We start from the raw sequence: 26,745 nt of genomic DNA on the forward strand, positions 1-26,745 counted from the left end.
AGTTTCAGGAGTTAAACTTCACACCAGCCTTGATGACACGGCACAGATGGAGGCTACTTTTCTTAATCAAATATATTTTAATATGATTTTGGTAATATGATAATCGTATCATTTTACCCCCTTCTAGCCCCAGAGTGATTTATCTGTACATTTCACTTCATCCTCACAATAACTCTGCGAGATGGGCAGGATCAGTACGATTATTTCCATTTTCTATATAATTTTAAATATTTCCATTTTATAAATAATTATATATTGTTTCCAATCTATATAGAAATTGAATTTCAAAAGATTAAGGAGTTTGCCCAAAATCACATGGTAAATAAAAAACTTCAGAAGCAGGTCTAGAACCCACGTCTTTTGACTTCTAATCTCGTGCTCTTTCGGTATAAAATACAGCCATGATTTGGTTTAGGCACTCGAGAGCCATGGTGGGAGAGAAGGTCACCGCGGGGCCGGTGACTCCGAGACAGGGATCTGTAGGTGCCTGGGCCAGGCTGTCCCTGACTACAGGCTGCATACACCTCACCAGGGTGACAGAGTGCAGGAGGAGGCAAGAGTGGGACAGGGCAGCGTGCACCTTGCACCCCGTGAGAAAACAGTATCTCAGGCTACTACATGAAGGGAAGCACAGGATACATCCCAGTAAAAACTCAGTAGAGGCCAGGCGCGGTGGCTCACACCTGTAATCCTAGCACTTTGGGAGACCGAGGTAGGTGGATCATTTGAGGTCAGCAGTTCAAGACCAGCCTGACCAACATGGTGAAACTCCATCTCTACTAAATACAAAAAAAATTACCCAGGCGTGGTGGCGCATCCCTGTAATCCCAGCTACTTGGGAGGCTGAGGCAGGAGAATCGCTTGAACCCAGGAGGCGGAGGTTGCAGTGAGCCGAGATTGCGCCACTGCACTCCAGCCTGGGCAACAGAGTGAAACTCGGTCTCAAAAAAAAAAAAAAACAAAACAAAACTCAGTAGAGGTAACCAGTGTCTTAAGGGTCAATGATCTGGGAGCGGAAGTGTGGATGAGACGTGTTGGGCTGGAGCTATACCTCCTGCTGGAACTGCCACATGTCCACCCCTCACTGTGCCCTGTGGACAAAGCCTTTGCAGCTGCTCCACCATAAGGAGACCCACCACCAACCTCACTGTCTCTATGAGCAGCCACAGGGAGCTTAACTTGTTCAGAGTAATTCAAGTTCAAAGACAGGTATGAAAGCGGTGGGCAGGGCCTAGATCATGCCAGACCCCGGGGACCTGGGGGAACTCAGCTCCTTCTCTTAGGGGCAGTGGTGACATGATGACACTGGCATTCTTTATTTTGTGAGAAGAATAAATGGGGAGCAGAATGGAAGCAGAGCCCAGGTGACAGCCAAGGCAGGCCCACACACAGTGTCAGAAACAAGGGGATGGACTTGAGAAGTACGGTGAGGGAAGATAGGAGGAGCTGACAGCTAATTATAAACGAGGCAGCGGCAGCCAGGGAGAGAGGGAAGGAGAAAATAATATATAGCCTCACAAAAAGATGACAGCTTTCTTGAGTAAATAAAAACTTCTTAAGGCTGAAAACACAGCAGCCCAACTCCACTGCCCAGGTCTCTCGGTTGGCACCTGGTGACTGAGGAGTGGCCCCACAGTCTCACCTCAGTGCCCAGGTGCTCCAGGTCCAATACAGCCAAGAATAAAGTATGTTGTTGTGGGTTCTGTGTCTGGGCATATTGCGATGTAAGAGTTCACATCTCATATGGAGTTTCATCTTGCTAAGAGCATTCTAGGGGTGTGGATAAAATCGAATGCCTTGTCTCAGGCCCCTTCTCCTAAGGGGTGAACAACTCAGCTTCCAGGAAGAAGGCATGGGCACGGCTGACAGCATGGGTGACCTCCTAAGAGGTGGTGCCTTCCATCTAAAGACTCACCCAGAGCTACTTTTTATCTTTTTTTTTTTTTTTTTTTTTTTTGAGGCAGTCTCCCTCTGTCACCCAGGCTGGAGCGCAGTGGTGCCATCTTGGCTCACTGCAACCTCCGCCTCCTGGGTTCAATCGATTCTCCTGCCTCAGCCTCCTGAGTAGCTGGGACTACAGGCACCTGCCACCACGCCCAGCTAATTTTTGTATTTTTAGTAGAGACAGGGTTTCACCATATTGGCCAGGATGGTCTTGATCTGCTGAGCTCGTGAACCACCCACCTCGGCCTCCCAAAGTGCTGGGATTACAGGCATGAGCCACCGCGCCCAGCCTCAGAGCTACTTTTTATCTTATAAATAAAAGTTCTATCTGAAGCACAATAAAATATGGCAAAAAGAAGGGGAAACAAAGGATATGGGAAGAGATGAAGACCCAGGGTTCCATAGCCCTGTGTCACCTCTGGCCATCCTGAAACCACGGCAAGTGCTGGGGCCAGAGTCTGCCAACCTTGAGTTCAAATGGGTGGCCCTCGTGGGGACCCTAACACTGGTCAGTAAGCTGTGAATCTGCTCTCCTGTGCCTTCAGGAGCCCATGTTGATACTTGGGTTTGCAGGCTTGCCTTAAAAAGTGGCTTGAGTTTCACCATAGATAAAGACAGGCAAGTTTGGAAACAATTCCCGAAAAAAGAATATCCTACAGGGGGCACTTGGAGCAGCCAAAATTAAGACAAAAATCCCAACTCCATGACTTCCTAATTGCCGTATGTCTAGTCACTACAGACTGCTCTAGTTACTCCACAGTAATGAATAGACTCTCTGGTTTCATAGCAATCTTTGCTTTATTAAAGGGTGGGGCTGTGTTTTATCAAGAAACACAACAGGGTTATAGAGCACTGCCGAGACCAGTCAGACAGAATGTCCGCACCTGCAAACTTTTTACACTGCCCGGGAGATGGTTTAAATACAAAAAAAGCACTGCTAACCTCGGCAAGAGGCCAGCGGAGGCCTGTCAGGACAATTCAGCATGCTGCTGGCTTCTTCCGTTTCCCAAAAACAGAAGTCACCACACACACAACAAAAATTCAATGCTGAAAGAAAGTAAAAATAAAAAGGAGATTTTTCTTCTCCTTCCCCTTAAAGGGAAAGCAGGCTGAGGTCTTTTGGGCACTATACCTGTGCATCTGGCCATACAGGAGAGAAGGAACATCAGAAGATGTGTCTTCATTGTAAAGACCCTGCTCTCCTCGGGGGGGGGCGCAGCTAGCTACATCTGGAAGTTGTTCAACTGTTACGAAGGAGGGAAAACACTGCTCCTCTGAGACCTGCAATCTAAATTTGGTGCCTTGATTTTTCTCTCCCCTTTCTTTTTTTTTTGCAGTATTTACCACACATGGTAACACTGCAGTTATCGGGGGGTGTCTTTGTTTACTATCTCTGTCCCTCCATGAAAAAAGAAATTGGGCCTCCTCCATCTATTTCCTGCTCCTAGTACTGAGTCTGATATACAGAAGGTGCTCAAAAATATCTGCTGAATCAGAGTGGGCCCTTTGGCAACATGTCTCTGTGCCTCAGTTTCTCTGTCTGCCAGGAAGCAGTTGCTGAGAGGACTCGCGAGGACCATCTTCCCTCTCCTTGGTTCCCAAGTTAAATAAATACTCTTTTGTCCACGTGAACCAAATAGTGAAAGACTGGGATCGCTAGCCACGAGCCGCCGGGAAACAAACATTTTTCCTGGGAGGTCACCCCAGCCTTCTTCCACGGAGGCTGACCCGTCTAAGTTCCTTTATCTGATCCTCAAAAGCCTTCGTTTCTCAGCCTTGAAATCTGGGGGCTGGAACTTGCATTCTGAGATGATTCCAAGACCTCCTCCCACTGACTATGTTATTTGAAGTTCACTGTTTTACAAATTTTAGACCCCAGGGGGCTGCTGGTATGTATAAAAAATGAGACGTCAAAACAGTTTACCTATGATGTTCACCGTACTATCCACTTCATTTTTTATAGTTGAAGTCAGGACCGCATACTCAGGAGAAAGATCACTTACTCCATTACTAAGCCCCAGAGATGACTCAACTGGTTCTTGCTAGGAAGAAGAAAAGAAAAAAGAATTGAGAACACTTCCTTTCCCCTCCCTTCTCTTAGCTGAAATTCTACCCTCTGCCTACTTTCTTTAATGCTAGGGTCATTCATGTTCAGCTGCCGAATACATTCATTCCCTGCTTCTTTAAACTGGCCTGTTTTAAAGCACATTTCTGCCCAGGGAACTGCTGGGTATTCAGCCCCTTCCATTTTCCTTCAAGGAAACAGTACCGGCCCATCTGGCTTGCCTTTAGGAAATGCTTCCACCTGCAGACAATAGCTTTGGGGCTACGCAGAGCTGCATCATTGTCTCTGTAAAATGCTGCACTGCGTGGATTCTACACTCTCCTCCGCTGAGGGGGTGCTCAAAAGAATCAATGCCTGGCTTTCTCCTAAGGGAGGAATCATGCTACCTCTTTCATAATTATTTCTTAGGAAAAGCTCTGCCTCAGTGACTGGCCCAAGAACAGGAGCCCAGAGGACGTTGTAGATGAATTCTCTGCAGATAAGTTTTGCCATGGCCTCTGGCCACCTGAGGCCCTGCACTGGATGGCTGGATGATCACCCTGGCCTGAGTCCAGCCGGGCAACCCCACACCATGGGCTTTACATAAATGCCCTTCAGGTGGCTGAATATCTCATCCAGCCCAAGAATTCTGCACGTGCACACTAATGAAATAATGAGAACAAATTCCTTTCCCTTATTGGAGCTCTAAATGTGTGCTTTTTCTTCAAGTGCACCAGAACCCTCCACTCCCTTGTACTAAACAGCTCTGCAAAAGCCAGCCCTGAGGTGCCTGTGGACGTTCAGCTCTCAAGGTAAGTTTGCATCTGCTGCTACGATAGCAATCAAGTCAGACAAAAGCCACACAGGACAACACCCAAGGAATCCCAAGCGGAAGAGGGTAGAGAGCAGAAGGAACACAGGACTGGAAGCAGAGGATCATGCAAGTAGACGTGACTGTGCTTGGAAAAGTCAACAGTGGTCGGCTCTGAAACATGGTGGGTGTTCTCATCAGCTTATTTATACACTACTTGGAATCAATCCCCCCAAAATCCTCAAAAAGTCACTAACGGAAGGAGGGGAAATAACCTCCTCCTTCATAATCCCACCTGGCAAACTCCCACCTTAATAACATGACTTCAAAGGCATCACTCCACTGTATAGCTCGGTTTTTAAACAAACTATACACTGCCTGGTTTACCAGACGTCCCGAAGGTCCAACATAAGGGCAGGCCCAGAATATCCATCCCTACCAGGCACGATTTTTACTCCTTTCTCCACCAGCATCTTGCACTCTTCTCTCTTACAGGTTCTAAATAAGAAGTCTGCCTTTTCTTGGGCCAAGCACAGTGGCTCACCCTGGAATCTCAGCACTTTGGGAGGCTGAGGCTGAGGCTGCAGGATCGTTTCAGCCCAGGAGTTCGAGACCGGCCTGGGCAACATAGCAAGACCCTGTCTCTACAAAAAATGAAAGCATTAGCCGGGTGTGGTGGTGCACGCCTCTTGTCCTGGATACTTGGGAGGCTGTGGTATTGGGAGGCTCTCTTGAGCCCAGGAGTTCAAGGATGCAATGAGCTATGATCATGTCACTGCACTCCAGCCTGGGTGACAGAGTGAGAGCCTGATTCTTAAAGACAAAAAAAAAAAGTCTGCCCTTTCTGAAACAAAAAACAAAAAACAAAAAACAAAACCACTTGCCTGTGACCTGGGCGAGTCGGCAGGTTTTCCCTTCCTTCACAACCAAACTTCCGACCCGCTGTCTGCCTTTCCGGACTTCGCCTCTCCACCTGGGCCCCCATTAGTTCCTGTGGTCTCGCTTCCTCTCCACCTGCAGAATCAAGCTCCCAGAAGGGTCTTGAGAGCTCGGGCTTTGGAATCAGAAGGGCCTGGAGCAAAGCCTGGCACCTCCACTCCTCATTGGTTGCAGCTCCTTATTTAACCTCTGTAAGCCACCCTAGGGCACTGCGGACAGTTGTAAACTGAGGACAATAATAGGACCCACGTCATAGGGATAAGGTGAAGATTAAATGAGCTAACTACGTACACGGCACTTACTAGTAAATAAGTACTCACCATTACCAAAGGTCACCAACAAAACTGTGCTCTCCCAAATCCAATGGCCTTTTCTCAAATCCCTTCCCCCAGCCCCATATTCTGACCTCTGATGGACCATGCTGTCCCTCCATGGCGGCCTGAACTGTCTGACACTGCTGCAATTCTCCACCTCTCCAACAGCAGCCTCCTTTCTCAATGGCGTCCTCAATGACCCCTGGTCAGTTTCCCCACCCCGAGTCATGACCCACCTTTCACTATTCCACCTCCATTTCTTCAACTCCCTCAAAAAGAACTAAGCACAGGCCTCTGAAGAAGTTACAAGAGAACTGCTCATTTGTATGGGCTTCCTTTGCTGTCTGACCTTATTTTTTTAGTCATTCTGTTTCTAGGTTTCTTATAAAAGTAATGAGGCAGTCAGGCTTGCATATATTTAAAAAGCTAAATTAATTCTGATTTCTCCATTGAAGACCTCTAAGTGTTACACATGATCTACAGTTTAATTAGTGACAAGTGATACTTTTATCACTTGAGAAAACGATGACTCAGAGACTAAATTAATTTTCCAAGATCACGCTACTTTTAGCCTGCGGAGACACCGGAACTGAACTCTGTCTTTGGTCACGAAATATGGTTCAATTCCAGGAGCTTTCTGTCTTAAGAAGCCCTTGTATCCTGCCCTAATTCCAGTGGAGACTGAGACACTCTTTTGAACACTGTTCTACTCTCTCTCCATACTTTTTTTTTTTTTGACATGGGGTGTCACACTATCACCCAGGCTAGAGTGCAATGGCGTGATCTTGGCTCACTGCAACCTCCGCCTCCCGGGTTCAAGAGATTCTCCTGTCTCAGCCTCCCAAGTAGCTGGGATTACAGGTGCCTGCCACCATGCCTGGCTAATTTTTTGTATTTTTAGTAGAGACGGGGTTTCACCATGTTGGCCAGGCTGGTCTCGAACCCCTGACCTCAGGTGATCTGCCCACCTCGGCCTCCCAAAGTGCTGGGATTACAGGCATGAGCCACCATGCCCAGCCTTCTACTCTCTCCATTCTTACCCTGTATCCTGCACTGACCACTTCTATAATGGCATCATATATTCCACCGATGGAGGCTGGGAGAGACTATTCCAAACACTGTATTACTCCTCTCACCCCACTTCAAAAGAAACCCTGCCATTTCAGAGCCATCAGTGCCAACCATCTCACTGACACCGTCACTCTGGACAGACAGGACAGTCAATGGCACAGTAAAATGGAGCCAGCACCTCCCGAAACGCCTCCATCCAGGGTGCAGAGCAGGCCCAGGAGAGAAGGATCTTCACTAAACTGGGTCAAAAGTTTTGAAATGATTAGAAGTAGGAATATCTAAATCTAAGGTATATTAAAAATCCAAGGATCTCAAATGAAGAAAAGGGGCATGGAGTTCTCTATGTAAAATAAACACAGAGATCCTGCAGACCCTGAACACTCTTCGCCCGAAGCCTCTCCTGGACCCCCGATGCCCCACTCCTGCCCTGGCTCAACTCCTGCTTTGCTGCACCATAACCTGGCCCGGTTAATCCTGGCCAGGATTCACATCCCCTCTGTCTGCTCCCTTTCTCACTTTAGATAGAGGCTCTTCTGTAAATCAAGTAACCCATAGCTTTCTTGGCTTTTAATTTTCTCCCCTTGCTCCAAAGATTAAAAAAAAAAAAAGACTCTGCTTGAGTCCAGACTCCTCCACGGTGCATGAACTCCACCAAACATTTATGTTCAAAAATCTTTGCTCTAATTGTAGAATCCAAGGATTGGTCTACGTGGGTGCACGAACTCCGCCAAACATTGATGCTCAAGAACCTTTGCTATAATTACAGAATCCAAGGTTTGGTCTCTGGTTTAAGGGATTTTAAGCAAAAGCAAACTGGCACAAGAGAGAGTTCAGGGACAGGAGCACACTTCTTTAGACCTGTAAAATAATACACCTTTAGCTGGTCTTGAAGCTACACTTGCTGAATGGGCTTGGGGACAGACCAGAGTTAGAGGACAGCAGAGGGACTCCCCTCTGCTCCAAGCCCATGCTGTCTCAACCCTGTGCTAATGCCCCTTGTCCCTGAAGTCCCATTTAATGGGCCTCCAGCCCACCTCCCACCTTCCAAAATGCTCTAACTCATCTATGCAAAGCCAGTCTCTTTGAAGCCAGATTTAAGGACATCAAATTTAAGGACATCTCTAGGTCTCTGCTAACAGAACGTGTAGGCTGACAGCTGGACTTCACAAGCAGGTCAGGGAACTGGACCTTGGCGAGTGCACACACCCAGCACAGAGGCGCAATGCCACTGAGAACAGAAGCTCTCGTAAGACAGGCTGGGGCCTCCTGCCCGGTCCCAGAACCACCTTCCTTCTGCTCCTTGCTTGGAATGAGGCCGTCGTCATTCTCTTCCTCCCTTCTCTCACTGCAGCTTCCCTCTTGACTTTTTCCCTTAGCTCACTTTTCTCTGTATCTTCTCTGCGGGCCTTTGTCTGCATCTCTTAGAGAAGGCATCAGTTTCCAAAGCTACCAACGCCATTCTCAAGTAAATGACCACACATCTGCCCGTTGGGCACTCACTCGAGTGCTGTACCCTCCAACTTTCTAGCTGGCATTTACCTTCAGGGCTCTCTGTCACTTCAAAGGCAGCATGTCCAAAGCGAAACACCCTCTCCACAAAACGACCTCCATTCCCAACACTCCCTTCTGAAGGTGCAAAACGCCGGGGCCTCCTCTTTAGGCCGCTCTTATCTGCATCCTCCGTACCCTCTTCCACTTTCTGGAGAAACGTCTCCTCCCTCCATGCCAGTGGCACCAGCTACCGCCTTTCCACAGCAGTCTCTCCTGCCTCCCACTCCTTCCCATCCGGGTGAGAAAGGCCTCCCTTACATATCAATTCCCGCCTGCTCTAAGGGTGCTCCAAGGAGTTCAACTGTGTCTCATTCCGTAAAACTGTCCCTCAAGCTCTTCAAACTGGGTTCGGAGCTCCCGTTCTGAGCCACCACATGGGAAGGGAGGATCCCGGGCAGGCAGAATAAGCCTGATAACCTGCTTCACCCAGGGCATCTCTCATCTTATCTGTTTTTCAAGTGAGTTGCTGGTGTGTGCTTTCATTTGATTGAAGTTTAAAAGCTGAAGACCTCTTCCAACTGGTGAAGGGATCACTCCAGTAGCAGCCCTGCCAGGGAGTGTGCTGTGTTAATCCAGCTCAGGTCACTGTTAGAGCCAACAGCTCTATGAGAAAGAGCAGCCGAACCCCTATCTGCTTTTCTGTAACTTCTACCCATAGGTCTGTGCTCAGAACGAATACAGACCAGGCCTAATCTTTTCCAAGCGGCTTTGGCAGCCCTTCCCAATTCTGTCTCCTTCATAACACTAACGCTTTGATCCGGAAGCACTTTACAGTTTCAAGGCATGTATGTTTCAGCTGCAAACAACCCTGCGAAGCAGGAAGTACCCATTTCTATTCGCCCCACCTACATGCCTGTATTTCCCATTGCCCTCTCACACAAACTGCTGCTCTAATTAAGCCAGTTTCCTGTCTCATCCAGGAAAGACAAACCAACTGTCATCTCCAGGCCTTCATTCCTGATGCCCCTAGTGCTGGGGAAGGACCAGTTTGACCCTGTCCACCCCTCAAGGCCTGGCTTAGGCCCCAAAGGCTACGAGGCACCCGGTGGACAAACTTGGATTCAAATCTCAGCTCTGTAAAGCAATGCAGCCTTGGGAAAATGAATCCGCTTCTCTGTGCACCCATTTCCTAAATGTATAAAAGGGAAACGACCTGCCCATCACAGGGAGAACTCAGTGAGACAAAAATCATAGCTGGGAACTTGGAATCAGCTCAAAAATATCAACAACTAGCACCTCTCTGTTTTAACTACTTCTATTCTTACTGTTCTTGGCCTTGTCTGAAGTCTCAGAGCAAACCGTTCCATGATATTTTCTGAAACATATACATGCACTGATGATGTAGAATCCATTATTGTTTTTCTTTCTTTTTTGAGGTGGGGAAGGGGTCCTGCTCTGTTGCCCAGGCTGGAGCGCAGTGGTGCAATCACGGCTCACTGCAGCCTCAAACTCCTGGGCTCAAGCCATCCTCCTACACCTCAGCCTCCTGAGTAGCTGGGACAGGCATGTACCACTGTACCCAGCTGTTTTTCTTGTTCTTATTTCCTTAGATATCCAGTTACTGCCGCACAGGTGGGGCTTAGCTCAAGGAAAACATGGCTGACTGAGTTTGCAGGGATATGCTCACAAAGCGAAATGTCAGAGGATGCTGAGGCCGTTTCTGCACCTGCCACATGGCCAATGGGCCTTGGGTGTTCCAGTCTCGGGGAGACTATTTGTTGGGGGACATATAGCATGGAGATAAATCATGAGTGACCCCAAGAAAATTCTAACACTTGGCCTACATGTTGTAAACATTGTTTGCTAATTAAAACTTCAACTTGAAGATTGGGAAAAGCTTGCTTCAACAGCAAATTTTCATACCTAGTTACCATATGAAAGACAAATTTCCTCAGTAGAAGAAACCTACGTAGTGTATCCAGTTACATATTTGGATAGACTAAGTAGGTTTAGTATATTTGCACAGGATATATTAACTCAGTGCTTGGGTGTTTTGATATACAATTAAAAAGTAATATATTAATAGCTAGTAATTGTCCTCTGACTTTCCAATTCCAGACGCCCTAGGGAGTTCACTTTTCAAACACTCTACAGAGACACTGAGTCCACACAATAGCTTGAACAGCCAGGAAGCACAGAACTCGGGAAGCCCACTGGCCTCTTCTGAGCTTCCCTGCTACACTGGAAAGCACAATGCAAGTAGATCTAAATTCAAAAGTAAGGCTGTGTTTAGGCCTAATGAATCACCTGCCTTCCGCTGAAGGAATCAGGTCCTTTCAAGAAAAAAGTTTCAGGTATGAATCATATCTTCACGGCACAAGGATTTCATAAAACACACTTGGCTGAGGTGGCTCTTGACCCACACGGCTGCACCTAACGGGATCTCTCACTTACTTCCCTGGGCCAGGATGGTCAAGCCCACCCAGGACCGTGCCTTCCACAACTTGCTCATTTCAGGGCCATGTGAAGACACCACCAGTGCCGATGTGGCTGTAGAGATCCCGGACAAACGGGACCACCACATGGCATGAACGACTGAGATGTACATTTCCTCGCATTGCCACATCCCTGAAAGAGGACATGCCTTTCAATCCATTACATGTCATGGTTTCATTGGAAGCAGTTTTTCTAAGAGATACATAAAATAACGGTGCATCTTAGCATCATTGGCATCTGGCGTTCGATGGAATACAGTGGGTACATGTGAGCAAAGTGTGCTGAAAAGGCAACATCTGTTACTCCATTCTTATTTCTCCATTAACTGCAATTATGAAATTAAATCTGCATCCTAATGGAAAACCCCTCACTCCCACCCCACATATCCTACTTATTTATACATCTATTTAGTCAACAAATGCGGATGCATCTATTCAGTTATCAAATACGTATTAGTGATATGTTCTGGGCCAGGCACTGAGCTACATAATGGGAGAAGAGTAGTAAATACGATTCAGTCACACTTGAAATTGTAGCAAATTCTCACACATGTGTGAGAAAGCTGTGCTTTTCTGACTAAATAACATGAATCAAAACGTAGGCCCTAAAAATACAAACTCAGCCAGGCTCACACTTGTAATTCCAACATTTTGGGAAGCCGAGGCAAGAGGATTACTTGAGGCCAGGAGTTTGAGACCAGCCTGGGCAACAGAATGAAACCTCACCTCTATAAAAGAAAAATTTTTTAAATTATCCATGCTTGGTGGCACACACCTGTAGACCCAACTACTAGAGGGAGGCTGAGGCGGGAGGATCACCTGAGCCCGGGAGGTTGGGGCTGCAGTGAGCCATGATCGCATCACTTCACTCCAGCCTGGGTGACAGAGTAAGACCTTGTCTCAAAAAAAAAAACAAAAAAACAAAAACAAAAACAAAAACTGTGAGAAATGATATGGCTAACAACTAGGTTTGTTCAATTGTAAAAAAAAAAAATGTTTTAAGAGGTAATATAGGAGAAACATATATACTTAAAAAATACTTAAAAGACATTCAAAAATCACATGTGGATTTTATATGGGTCTTAATTTAAGTAACAAACTACACGAATGTTATAACATGTATGAAACAACTGAAACTCTGACCACTGGCTGGATATTCACTGATATTGAGAAATTACTGTGAACTTTTTCAGGTACAGTAATGACATCATGGTATTTTTACAGAGCACTTATCTTTTAAATATATATACTGAACTATTATGGAAGAAATGCTATGAGGTTTGGAATTTGCTTCAAATTCCAAAAAATAGTTCAAAAAAAAGCTGAACTATAAAAAACTGTTTTGGGGCCAAGTGCCGTGGCTCACGCCTGTATTCCCAGCACTTTGGGAGACTGAGGTGGGCGAATCACTTAAGGTCAGGAGTTCAAGACCAGCCTGTCCAACATGGTGAAACCCCATCTCTACTAAAAATACAAAAATTAGCTGGGCATGGTGGCACGTGTTTGTAGTCTCAGCTACTCGGGAGGTTGAGGCAGGAGAATCGCTTGAACCCAGGAGGCGGAGGTTGCAATGAGCCAAGATCGCGCCATTGCACTCCAGCCTGTGCCAATAGAGCAAAACTCCATCTCAGTTTAAAAAAAATTAAATAAATAAATTACTTTTGTAAGTCAAAAATGGTTGAAGGGCTGCAATTTCATGTTAGAAGTCAGGAAATGGGAGGGGCTATTGATGAAGCAAAACTGGCCAGGAGCTGATTAAGGTTAAAATTAATCTGAATGATAGCCTATGGGGTAAATTTTACTCAACTGTCTCCTTCCTATGTGCATAAAATCTTTCCACAATGAAAAGTTAAAACAAAATTAGGCCTTTAATACAGTACAATATTTAAATTTAGTTAAAAATAAAAACTAGTAAAAGTGAAACTGAAAGCATCACTGCAAAAACACCCTCCGCCTAAATTTCTTCATCTGCAAAGGGACGCCAGGGAGCTCGACAATCTGTCTGAGATCCCTGGGTCTGTGACCGCAGTGTATGCTCTCTGCTCAGCCACTGAAGCTCGTCCCCAGTTTTGCAGGGCATATTCGGCTCTTCTCTTACTATTTAACAAGGGCCACCTAATCTGTGCATAAAGATCCTCAGACTGTAAGGGGACTTCAGACGACACAGCCTAGTGAGAAGCTGACACACACATGCACATCCCATGGAAAACCTTTGTGGGGTGTGAGAGATGATTCTACAGTGGACAGAAGGCAGCCACTGAGAGCTGTGCTGATAGAGTGCTGACACTGACCACTCTGTCCCCCACCGAAGGGCCTGTGACGGACTGTCTGTAACATAGAGTTCATACATTGTATAGAGGTCTATAACATTTAATACATATTAAAGTATACTTAATAGCCTGAAAATATACTTAATAGTATGAGACATAAGCTGTTGTGGAGTTTAGCTGGCACAAAATGACCGCTGGCAACGGCGGTGGTGGCCAGATGGAGGCCTCAGCCTGCCGAGCACAGTGAGAATCTGTGACTTCATTCATAAATTTCCCAGAGAAACGGGATGAGGCAGGGCCCTGTGTACCTATGTCTGCAAGTGGATACATGCTGAAGAGCAAACATGTAAAGCACAGAAGACACAAGCAAAGGAAGAAAGAGGACACACTGAGGTCCTGTGACTCGTCTTTACAAGGCAGAATATGAGTCATTAATAGGATCCCAACTTTGGCTTTCTCTCTGAATCACCCAAGATTACCTTGATGTGCTTAACTTTGTCTTCTTTTTCTGTCTTTGGTTTCTTTCCTGTGGCAACAAAAATGTAGTTTTGGATTAATTCATGAAGGGCCTCCAGAGAAACATTTCCCTCAAATTAAATTCTTTCTGAAACTCTCAATGAACCTGTTGCTTTAATCTGTACATGGTCAAAATTCCACATGTATCTTTCACTGCCTTTGGTGAATCGAAAGTCTTGTTTCCAAGCCAGGTAGGGGCGGAATGATCCCCTACAGCATGAACAGGCTATTCTACCTGCAAAGTGACTGCAGATGTAGAAATGAAGAGATCACGAAGGCACGATGACACAAATTGATTTATCTTATTTTAGTCTGTAAATGCCTTTACCTTTCTTAGAAGGCCGTTCAGATAGGGGCAGCATTCGGTAGACCCTGAAGGCATTGTTTCCTTTCTTTATGCTTTTATCCTTGACTTCTTCAATATCAGGCAAGGAATTCATGGCGCATCTGAAATTCGCCTTCCATGTTTTGGGATCAGGTTTATCTATTCCTGGTTGATGCTTTCCTAACAAAAGAGACAAAGATTAAGAAAAAGAGAGAAAACATTAGATACAGAGGAAGGAATTTCTGGAAACACAGTATTGCTGGTCAGGCAGTATAAGGAAACCTTTTCACTCCATGCTATACCTCCAGTGACCAATCGTCCTGGTGTACCTGGGGGTGAGAAAGTTCTTGGGATGTGGGAATTTTGTTTTTAAAACCTGAACAGTTCCAGGCAAACTGGGACAAGTTGGTCACCCTGGTTCTACTGAACAGCTTGAGGAAACTATAAATGCTGGAAGAATGGAGCATCAGTGTAAGAAAAATACAGAAGACTGAGAGGCTGCAAAGTCAACAGGCAGAGGGAACCTGAGTGCCTCTTTTTCATCTGACGCTCCAACAAAGTCCATTCCTGTAAACAGCTCCCTACGTAAAGGTTGTAATAAATACAGGTATTTCTGACTACCTTTTGGGGGGGAGATAAATTTGACCAAAGTTTATACCATCAGAACAACTGAGTTTCTATTCCCCTGGTAACACCTAGGGAACTTATTAGAATACCACATTTATAGGAAATTGAAGGACTAAGAGTGTATAGGATGAGGGGAGCATTACTTCTGAGGGCTGCAGTTTGTACCCCATGTGTCCTGGATGTGCCTAGGGACAAGTCACAGGTTTTTCAGAGCCATCTTCAGGAGGTCATAAGCCAGGCTATTTTATGTGTAATAAAAACAAAACTAAGCAAGAGTGCCTTCCTCTATAAACGCCGCAGGGAGTTTTAGTACCTGTATGGATTGCCCAGTTTCTAAAGAGTGGTGCATCTTTTTCCACATCCCACCCATGTCTAGCCGCATGCATCCAGGGGATCTGAAAAATCTTCTTTTCCTGAAAAAAAAAAAAGGTAAAGAAGAACTGCAGTCATGGGTTTTGGCCCACCATTGCAAAAGGTTGTGAAGGTCTAGCCAGCAAGATTCCCCAGCAAGCATCGCTGAATGTGTTGACTGCTGACAAGAAAATCTACTGTAAACCAAACCCACTTTCCCCGCTGGATCCCAAATCTTGATAGACTACCCCGAGTGACAGTCAGTCTCGTGAAGTCTTGCAGAGCAGGAATGTTTTCCAAGGTCAAAGGTGATGATTTGGGATATGCCAGTGTGTTCCATTATTTGTGCCTCTTTTCTATTTTTCAATATATTTTTTTGGAGACAGAGTCTCGCTCTGTTGCCCAGGCTGCAGTGTAGTGGTGCGATATCAGCTCACTACAACCTCCATCTCCTGGGTTCAAGAGATTCTCCCACCTCAGCCTCCTGAGTAGCTAGGATTACTGGCATGTGCCACCACGCCTGGCCAAGTTTTGTATTTTTGGTAGAGATGGGGTTTTGCCATGCTGGCCAGGCTGGTCTCGAACTCCTGACCTCAAGTGATCTGCCCGCCTCAGGCTTCCAAACTGCTGGGATTACAGGTGTGAGCCACCACACCCGGCCCTGTGCCTCTTTTTTTAATAAAACCACAGAAAAATGGCCACCTACCGAAACTTCTAATGCTTACTCTTATAATTTATTCTCATTGTTTGGTAAATAGTAACTCCAGCTATCTTAGGTAAATTAAAAATTAGACAACTTTCCAAAACCCTTGATGCTACTAAAGAAAAGTCGGGTACATCTGAGGCCACTGTCACAGAAACCAAATATCTCCATTTGCTTGTGCATCCAACAGAAATAGAAAGTAATGTTCGAATCCCTGTGGGTCTACTGCCTGCAAGAAATAGCAAGAAGTGCAAACAAAGAGGTAGAGGTTATGAAATGACACATTTTTCTGGAGAAACATCCCTCAATACAATCCTTATATCAGACTATCTCTACATCTCTCTCAGTGTTGAGGTCTGTAACTCAAAACCGCCTCAAGCAACTCTGAAAAACACATGATTGGAAACCCATGGTTTAGTAACAAAGCCGTACTCTTAGTAAAGCTACAGATGAGGAACCTGGCCCAAGCAGCTCTTGCAGCGGTACCGGCAGGTACTAAGGTCCCATTGGCACTGCGCATCTGACTACCCACATCCACAGGAACCTCAGTTTTGTCTTCCTCCCACAGCCTCCTGAGTGAGGTATATGTTACGATTTCCATTTTATAGCTGAGGAAACCGAGAAGCAGATTTTAACTATTTAGTCAAGGAACTTGCAGGATAATAAGTGTCTAAGTTCAAAACCCAGGTCATGGGACTCCATATACTATTACTTAATCACCCACTCACTGTCTCCCAGCTTTTAGATTTGGAAGAGTCCCTGTCCTATGACAGACCAGTTGAGACCTGGATTCTGTGGAGATTAAAGCCCAGGAGGTTGTGCTCTTTCAAAGCTCTCAAGGCAGTTCTGGTAATTGCTAGGTATGCAGATCCCTGCACTAGACACTGAGGAAGGAGAGGAAATGTCAGCAGGGAGTTTCCACCACTTCAGTCTCACATAGTGAAGCACAGAAAGGGTCCCAGCTGTCCCCAAAGAGATTCAGCGCCTCTCCACAGAACCAATCACAAAGCCAGAACAAAGACTATTTCAGAACATTGGAGAGTTTCCCAAAACCTGTTAAAAGGAAAATTCTACCATCTTCTAAAAAGTCAGTTATTAAAGGAGAACTGAAAGTGAGAGACTTTTTCATAAATTCCTCGGTGTTCATTCTGCATCATCCACAGAGAGGGCTTCGGGTTAGCCAATTTCAAAAGGACAGTGATCAGAAAGGGGCTGAGTGACATTTTATGCTTTAATGTAGATGAAAATCGACAGCAAAATCACTTAATGCTATTTATTGATGTTCACATGAAAATGAATACAAGTGAAAATTCATTTCGTGAAAGAGCTTTTCCTGAAGTGCACGCCCAGAATCTAAAGCTTTATGCTTAAACACCGAGATTCTTAAGAATTTGCTGTTGCACTTTTTTCTAGATCAAAGGAGTTCTAGGGTGACACAATCTGAAATCTAACTTGCAAGATACAAAATTGATACAGATAAAGTAGATCTTTTTAAGCATCTGCACGCATGCATGCATACACATACACACACACAACCAAACCTAGTCCCACAGAAACCGCAAAAGTCATGCAACTACAAAAGCGCTGACCGAACCCAGCAACATACACTATGGACCCTCTTGAAATGTGCAACAGGCCTGAGTAGACTAGAATAGTTCAGGTGTTTGTCCCCTCAAAATCTCGTGTTAAAATGTGATCGCTAGTGTTGCAGGTGGGGTCTGGTGGACAGTGTTTGGGTCATGGGGCAGGATCCCTCATGAATGGCTTGGTGTCGTTCTCGTGGTAATGAGTAAGCTCTCACTCCATTAGCTCCGGTGAGAGCTGATTATTCAAAACAGCCTGTCGCCTGCACCATTCTCTCTTCCTCCCTCTCTTGCCATGTAATGCCCTTTGCCTCCCATCCTGAGGCCTTATCAGAGGCAGATGCCAAGGTCATGCTTCTTGTACAGCCTAGAACCCTGACCCAAAGAAACCTCGTTTTTTTATAAATTACCCAGCCCCAGGTAGTCCTTTGTAGCAACATGAAACAGACTAACCCACAGACATGTCTCCAAAAAAAGATACACAAATAACAAACGTTGGTGAGGATGTGGAGAAACTGGAATCCTCACACATCGCTGTGGAAGTGCAAAATGGTACAGCCACTCTGGAGAAAAAGTCTGGCCATTCCTCAAGAAAGTGAAACACAAAATTACCTGATGATCCAGGAATTTTACACCTGGATATATACCCAAAGAATTCTAAGCCAACATTCAAACCAAAACATAAATGTTCATAGCAGCACTACTTACAAAAGCCAAAAGATAGAAACAACCCGAGTGTCCATCAGCTGATGAATGGGTAAACAAAATGTGGTATATCCATACAATGGAATATTATTCAGCCACAAAAAGGAATAGAGTATTGACACATGCTACCACGTGGACGAACCTTGAAAACATTATGCTGGATGAAAGAAGCCAGACACAAAAGGCCAAATATTGAATGATTCCATTTACATGAAATATCCAGAAAAGGCAAATCCATAGAGACAGAGAGCAGATTACTGGTTGCCACAAGCTAGCGGGGAGGGAAATGGGAAGTGACTGATTAATGGGTACAGCATTTCCTTTTGGAGGGATAAAAAGTTCTGGAACTGGACAGTGGTGATGGCTGCATGACATCATGAATGTCACTTTAAAATGGTAAATATTTTTTAAACTACATGTCACCTTTACCTAGTTTTTCATACTTCAGGGAAAAAAAAGAAAAGACTAATAAACTTATCAGAAATATCTTTAAAATTGTATCACAGATTCTTTTTTTGAAGAAGACCATATGAAAAGGTAAGAGAAAGCAAGATTCATTTTAAAACTGAAAGAGATTCTGACCAGTAAACATTCTGGTCACAAGTTGTGTGTTCCATGGGACATGACGGTGTTGCTATGTGTGTGTAGACCCCGTGACGTCAGTATGTGCCAGGTGTCTCATCCCCGAGTGACCAGTCCTGCACACGTGGTGGTGGTACATGCTGTGTATAGATAGACACCCCGTGCCAGGGCCCACCATTTGTACGTGTGTGCACAACTCTGCCCATCTGAAGGAAGGCAGGAGAGATGAGTGCTGCTTGACTTCAGAAAAGTATCTGACATTATTTTGAGCAATGTAGAACAATGTTCCTTGGCCCCACATGGAAACTAGTTCTGTTATCTCCTCTGCCTCTTCTTCCCCCCAACATTTGCAAGATGTTCCAATTAGTGTGCTATTTTCGTCTGGACTCCTTACCCTGGTCAGAGATAGCCTGATGTTTACACAAACACAAGTCTACTCTCAAAGTGAATAAAAGGGAAAGATCTGATGATTCCCCTGCCTTAGTGCATGGATCCAGGAGGAAATAAGGACATCAATAACCCCACCAGAGTTGGGGGTCACACGGAGCTACGAGAGAAACCAGGACCCCGGATGTGACTGCCTCCTTCCTTCCTCAAGAAATGGCCCAGGGAACCACAAGCAAGCACGTGGACAAACCCAAAACTAACCTGGTCTCAACAAGTCAATGGCAAGAAGGAAAAAAACAGAGGCCCACAGTCAGCAGAGACTTAGAGTCATAAACACCAAACACAACCTGTGGACAGCCTTTGAATTCTGATTTGAACAAATCAACTGTAAAAAGATTATTTGGGAATACTCAAGGCATTCTTAATCTGAATGGAGCAGTGATGATATTAAACAGTATTAATTTTGTCCAATTAACAATGGCATACTGTGGATATATAAGAAAATGCCCTAATGTCTTACAATGTATGCTGTCAGGGAGCTGCTTTAATATATCAGATACACACAGATCACACACACACACACACAAAGATAAGGCAAAATATTCATACATCTAGATACAGGCATATGAAAATTTGCTATCCTATTTCTTTTTGTCATTGGGCTACTCAAACATGCTATGCACATTTGCAAATACCCATAACCAAAGGTAAATTGCCCCAGCCAAGGTCTCATTCATGAGCTGGTTATAATGCACTTTTCCAAACTTCCTCGCTGTTCCTTCAGAGGAATCCAAGGGACCCGTTCCATTCCCACCCTCCTTCAAACTTATTAGAAGTAGGTGCTATTGTTTGAATATTTGCCCCCTATGAAACTTATATTGACATTTAATCCCCAATGTGGCAGTACTGAGAGGTGGGGCCTTTAAGAGGTGATTGAGTCATGAGGGCCCTGCCCTCATGAGTGGATTAATCCATTCAGGGATTAATGGATTAATGAGTTGTCATGGGGGTAGGATTGTGGCTTTTTAAGAGGAAGAGAGACCTGTGCTAGCACGTAAGCATGCTCGTTCCCCGCACCAGGTGATACCCTGCACTGCCTCAGGACTCTGCAGAGGGTCCCCACCAGCAAGAAGGCCCTCACCAGATGCAGCCCCTCAACCTTGGACTTCTCAGCCTCCATAACTGTAAGAAATAAATTCCTCTTCTTTACAAATTATCCAGAGTCAGGTATTCTGTTATAAGCAACAGGGAACAGACTAAGACAATAGAGGATGGAAACAAATTTAAGGGATTAATTAACCAACTCTTTCTCTCTTACTAAGAATGGAGTAGGTTGAATGGACTTTCTGAGAGCCATGTGACAACTGCCAAGCCAGTGTCCATAAATCTGATTATCTTAACAGAATAAAAACACCACCAATGTTGCTCCCCTTCAAGTCCATGACATTCATCTGTGTATTCCCAGAACAATTTTGACAGAGGGCCTCCCACTTACCAGGCACTAGGCCCGGCCCTGAGCATGCAGACATGAAGAAGATAGCCAAGGCACCGGTGCATGGGGCTCCCAGCCTGGAGCACTTCACGATAAACATGAACACATCCTGAATGCCGACTGAAGCAGAAGTGAGTCCCACAGCCCCGTGGACAGTGTATTCTAAGAGTTACAACAATCTTCAGTGGCAAAAGAGATTTTGGAATGACCTCAAACCACTCAAAATATAAACAAGGATTCCCAGGCAGAATGCTTGTGAATGGGAGGGAAGAACATTAGGTTCTCAGTTAAGTATTTATACGGACAGATGAATGCCAACAAGCCTAAGTTAGCGGAAACCTATAAAAAGATGCCCTGTGGGAGTGTAGGTATGGAGAGAAGAGATCCTGACCCCAGCCGAGGCCTGCAGTGACGGTGATGGCAGTGCCCATGTGCACGAGCAGCGCCACGTGCCCACTCTGGCTAGGCCTCAGCAGGATGCAGCTTGACAGGGCCTCGGGGCCACAGTGCAGGCCTTGGCCTCTGTGCCAGGGCGGTGCTGAGAGGCGGCACGGGCCGGCAGCCACGGGCATGCTCTTCTTCATCAGCCTGGCTCAGGTCCAGCTGTAGCGGAGGAGCCCTGTGAGATGACACAGAGGTCTCCTTTCCTTCCATGCCTCGGGAAGAGAACTCTCGAGCCAAGAGCCAGATGAGTGATGCTCAGCAGGTAAGGACTGCCTGAAAGGGGCCAAGTGTTCATTTGCACAAAGGGAAATCCATTTGCCTTCTGGTTCTGTATCAGAAAAACATGGACAAAATAGATGGAAGAAAAGGCATCTCAACCGAGAGTCCCAGTAAGGAGGTGACCCTTAGAGGGTGCATCAATCTCCCAAGACTGTCGTGAAAAATTACACGAACTGGGTGGCTCACAGCAACAGAAACGTATTCCATCACAGTCCTGAAGGCCAGAAGTCCAAAATCAAGGTGTCTGCAGGGCTCACTCCGGTTTTTTTGTTTGTTTGTTTGTTTGTTTTTGAGATGGAGTCTTGCTCTGTCGCCCAGGCTGGAGTGCAGTGGCGCAATCTCAGCTCACTGCAACCTCCACCACTGCAACCTCCACCTCCCAGGTTCAAGTGATTCACTTGCCTCAGCCTCCCAAGTAGCTGGGATTACAGGCACCTGCCACCACACCAAGCTAATTTTTGTGTTTTTAGTAGAGATGGAGTTTCACCATGTTGGCCAGGCTGGTCTCAAACTCCTGACCTCAGGTGATCTGCCCAACTCAGCCTCCCAAAGTGCGGGGATTACAGGCGTGAGCCACTGCGCCCAGCCAGGGCTCACTCCTTTCCAAGGCTCTGGGAAGGATCCTTCCTCGCCTCTTCTTGGAGTCCCTCGGCTGTGGCTGCCTATTTACAGTCTCTGCCTCAGTCCCCACACGCCCCTCTCCTCTGTGTGTGCCTTCTCCTCTTCTGTCTCTTATAAAGACACTCCTCATTGGCATCAGGGCCCACCCAGAAAATCCAGGATGATTTCATCTCAAGGTCCTTCACTATATCTGCAAAAACCCTTTTTCCAAATGAGGTGACATCCACAGGTTCTGGGGGTTAGGATGTGGACATATCTTCTCCGGGAGCCACAGTTCCATCTGCTACAGCACCAAGAAGGGACTAATGGTTAGTCTAAACCAATCACAGCGGTCAACATATCAGGCACCTGCTCAACAGGAGAGGTGTGAGACACTGTCTGTTCTCCACTGCATCCTGCCAACCAAAACTAGTGGAGGTATTTTTAAAAAAGGAAAAGCAGAAGCAGACCACTTGCTTCTCTTTAGAACACAGGAGCATTTGCTTTCCTCTCCCACTCCACATCAAACAGTAACGCTACCTTGTTCCTCAAAACAGAATCTTACTTAACCTCTCTGTGCCTTGGTTTCCTTGTCTGTAAAATGGAAAATATTAACTGTACCTACCCCATGGTGGCGGAACGTGAGCTAATGCACGTACCTTGCTTAGAAGGGTGCCTGGCACACAGTAAGTGCTGAGTACACGTCAGCTTTCATTCAGTGTCATTTGCTACCCTGGCTGTCCAGCTCCCCTTTACTCTGGACCCCCCTTCCTTATACCTCCACGGCACCCCTGCTAACTGAGCTGACCAAGGAGCAACTCCATTTCTTGTTTGTTTCTTTGGAAGAAGCTGATTACATATGTAAATCTAAAACACTATAGATAGAGCAACCCTAGAAAAATACATTGTGGTAAGACCTTGAGATATGGGACAGGTCACAGGAAATAAGCAGATGGTTTCTTCATTTCTATTTACTTAGTGCCTCACCTTGTTTCAGAAAGGCTCAGACAGACATATTCAACACAGTAACATTAAATTCAAAATCAGGCTGGGCACTGCGGCTCATGCCTGTAATCCCAGCACTTTGGAAGGCCAAGGCGGGCAGCACTTGAGTCCTGAAGTTCCAGACCAGTCTGGGCAACATAGTGAAACCCCATCTCTACAAAAAATATAAAAATTATCCAGGAGCGCACCTGTGGTCCCAGCTACTTGGGAGACAAAGGTGGGAGGCTCGCTTGAGCACAGAGGCAGAGGTGACAGTGAGCTGAGGTCGCGCCACTGCACTCCAGCCTGGGTGACAGAGGGAGACCTTGTCTAAAGAAAAAAAAAATCAAAATAAGTGGATAAAAGGAAAATAGTAAAAAGAAATAAGATTTGAAAGATATCTGAAAAGACCCAATAAGGCCAGGAATGATATTAGTTAAAAAAAATTATACTGCAATATCCTGTTCCCTTGTTGGAAGCAGACTATAATCTGCAATCTGGCTCTAAGCTCTTGTACCTGATACAAAGATAAAGCCTGGCCAGCTGAATTATTCATTGTGTCCTTAAGATTAAAAAAGAAAAGGGGAGGGAGTGGAGAAGAGGAAAAAGGCATTTACTCAGAACTGTTCTGGTAGGAGAGGAACTTCTCTCCTGAGCCTCCTTAAAGAAGGCATGATATATATTTAGTTGCTTTTCTAGATTATATAGTTCCAGAAGTTTTTCATTTTTGCCGACATTATCTCTTTCTGATTCACCCCAAATAGCTAGGATCAATTAAATTAAAAGTTTTAAGGTTAACAATGTAAGGGAGTGTTTGTGCCTGGAAGGGGCAGGTTGTAAATGACTGGCTGCTTTCTTAGGAAAGGTGGACACACAGTTAGGGCTTCATTACAGAGGTAAAAAGAAGGCTTTTTTTAAAGACAAAAGCAAGCTTTCTTTAAACAGAGAACATGGAAAAGGAAATGCTCCATTCCTAATATAAAACCCTGGAGTTTCCATGTCCTCTAGTCCTAAAAGGCCAGGAGAAGCAAAAAAAAGGAATTTGGAGAAGGAAGAGGGTAAGAATCCTCAAAGAAGCAAGGAGCTTTCCAAAAAAAGCAAGGAGCTTTCGAGAGGCAGTCAGCCAAAACACCAAAGGTGAGCAGACATTGGAGACTCCAGGCTGAGGCTACAGTCGTACAGGATACAAATCCTTTTGTGACCGGGTTCAGTGGCTCATGCCTGTAATCCCCACACTTTGGGAGGCTGAGGTGGGAGGATCACTTCAGCCCAGGAGTTCAAGACCAGCCTGGGCAACATGGCGAGATCCCAGCTCTACAAAAAAATACAAAAATTAGCCAGGTGTGGTGACGTTTACCTGTAGTTCCAGCTACTCTGGAGGCTGAGGTGGGAGGATCACTTGAACCCAAGAGGTCGAGGCTGCAGTGAGTCATGATTGCACCACTGCACTCCAGCGTGGGCCATATAGTGAGACCCTGTCTCTAAAAGAAAAAAAGCCTTTGAGATGATAACTTGATGTTTTATGATCATTTTGGGTTGGCTGGTTTTTGTCATGAATAAGCCTAAGATTTTGAATACAAACGATTTTACTTTCAGCAGTCCGCATGGGCGTGTTTCAGCCAGGACCTCTCTCACACATACACCCACCCTGACCCACTCACCTTGTTAAGCCACTTGAGCCCTGGGATCGTGTTGGAGTTTATCTGCTCCTCCAGCCACGGGCGCATGCGCATCCTTTCCACCGGCATGGTGCCCTTGAGGGAGAGAAACACGGCGTCAGGCGTTGGTGCCACTCAGTGTGGTGTCTGCACTGCAGAGTTCTACACCCCGCCTGACCCTTTCCTTCTCTCCTTTCCTGGGGCTGGGAACCAGGGGGCTGGGGGGTTGGTGTACTCAGGGGCTGTGCCACCTGTGCAAGCCCAGCCCTCGCACCAGCCAGGGGGCTATGTGGGGACACAGGATGGTCCAGGCCTGCCCTCTGCTGGGAGGGTCCTATGGACATTGGAGACCAGGACCCACACTCCTCTCCAGGAATTTGCCTAGAGGGAGGCTTTATCCCCACTACACTGGCCGTGTTTTGAGGCTTCCATTGCTCAGAGGCCCCAACGCCTTTGGGGATGATCCTTCCAAGAGCCAAGGGGTGGGCAGAGCAAAGCAGTTGTGGGAAAAAATTATGATAGCCAAGCCATTCCTTTTGAGAATCTGGGTTATACAAACGCTTTCAACCCCCAATATTAACATTTAAAGCTCAAAAGGAATCAGTTAATTTGGCTTTCCCAAAGTTTTCCACCAACTACCCGTCCCTCCTGACTTTACTTCCAGAGCCCCTGGAACCCTGCAGAGGTATCTCCTTTGCTTTTGCTTTTACCCGAATGCAGTCTCTCACCCAAGTGTCTTTCTTCAATGCCAGCCTCCCCGCTGACCTGACACCACCCCCTTTTCCTTTAACTTACTTTCCCTTTGAAAATCATTTTCATAGTCTGACCACCCTTCCTCCGCCAGTCCACACAATGCCTCCCTGCTGCTTCCAGATTCCTTTCTAAGATAGACTTCTCCTGGTCCATCGGAATAGATCCAGAGGGGAATCACTAACAAAGTACCTTCCACACTGTCCCCCACTCATCTTCACCCTATCTATGCCTGCATTTACATCTAATCTGGGCTCCAAAAGCAAAGATGGGTCAGGTGCAAGCCTCCATTCTATAGGACCTCACAGACAGTGTGACACTGTAATCCTCTTCTCAATCCTGATTGGTCCCTTTCTTCTTTTGTTCATTTCCTCCAAAATTGAGCTCTGAAAATTCTATTCATTGGCATTTGGGCTGATGTCTCAATAACTCTCCTTCCCAGCTTGCCATGGACTTCCTCTCTCCTCTATTCCCTGCGCCCAGAACATGCCAGAGTTACAAGCATCCTTCCATGACCCCCACCCCCTGGGCCTCACCCTGGGCCCGTATGCCTCCTGCAGTCTGGCCCAGCCTTTTCCTTGTATGCCTCCTGCAGTCTGGCCCACTGACTGCTGCAGACACCTCCTGCTCCGTGCTCATCCCGTGCCCTCTGCTCTTCATTCCCTGGCCTTGCAGGTCCTTATCCGCCCTCTAAGACTCAGCCTCCTCCTCCACAAGGGCTTCCCAGACCACTCCCGCCTAAAGTAGTCCCTCTGCCTCCAGCTCCTATGTTACTCACTGATCTTACACTGCTCCTTTGAAAAACCAAACATTGCTTTAGGGCAGTTGTTTTAAGTAAAGTCTTTCATCTTATCCCTTGCCTTACCTATACACCTCTCCGCTGTGTATAGTCCACTCTCTTTTCCTAACCAAATTTAAGTTCTACCATAGGAAGAGCATCACCTTTTTTTTCTGGAGGCAGGGTCTCACTCTGTCACCCAGACGGGAGTGCAGTGACATGATCACAGCTCACTGCAGCCTCAACCTCCTGGGCTCAAGCGATTTTCCCACCTCAGCCTCCCAGTAGCTGGGACCACAGGTGTGAGCCACCACGCCCAGCTAATTTTTTTTATTTTTTGTAGAGCTGGGGTCTCCCTATGCTGCCCAGGCTGGTCTCAAATTCCTGGGCTCAAGCAGTCCTCCCACCTTGACCTCCCAAAGTGCAGAGATTACAGACATGAGCTCCCATGCTCCGCCCTCTTCTAGGTCTTTTGCTAGTCCTACAAAGCGCAAATGTTGCCTTCCACATAGGAAACACTCACTGCCAGGCCCAGGCCAGCTCTGAAGGTGGCTCTGATGGCCTAGGTGGGGTGCTGCCAGAGGTTGGCCTCCTCCACTCAT

General features: G+C 46.1%; 1 protein-coding gene across 21 annotated transcripts in view; it reads right to left on the minus strand.

The window, feature by feature from the left end:
- The window catches only part of IRF2 (interferon regulatory factor 2), an 87,044-nt gene that overhangs the window by 16,559 nt on the left and 43,740 nt on the right, over positions 1–26,745 (minus strand). For 18 of the 21 annotated variants that reach the window (XM_024356373.3, XM_063809212.1, XM_024356377.3 and 15 more), the window contains 5 exons: positions 24,619–24,711; positions 15,161–15,260; positions 14,224–14,400; positions 13,859–13,905; positions 3,869–3,986 (listed from right to left, as the gene is read on the minus strand). In XM_024356373.3, the coding sequence (XP_024212141.1) occupies positions 3,869–3,986; positions 13,859–13,905; positions 14,224–14,400; positions 15,161–15,260; positions 24,619–24,705 (529 nt within the window). In that variant the 5' untranslated portion in view covers positions 24,706–24,711. The remainder of the gene's footprint in view (positions 1–3,868; positions 3,987–13,858; positions 13,906–14,223; positions 14,401–15,160; positions 15,261–24,618; positions 24,712–26,745) is intronic. The other 3 variants (XM_024356378.3, XM_063809224.1, XM_063809223.1) reach the window with 2 other exon arrangements.

The sequence above is a fragment of the Pan troglodytes genome, chromosome 3, assembly GCF_028858775.2.
Source record: "Pan troglodytes isolate AG18354 chromosome 3, NHGRI_mPanTro3-v2.0_pri, whole genome shotgun sequence".
Classification (NCBI taxonomy): Eukaryota; Metazoa; Chordata; class Mammalia; order Primates; family Hominidae; genus Pan; species Pan troglodytes.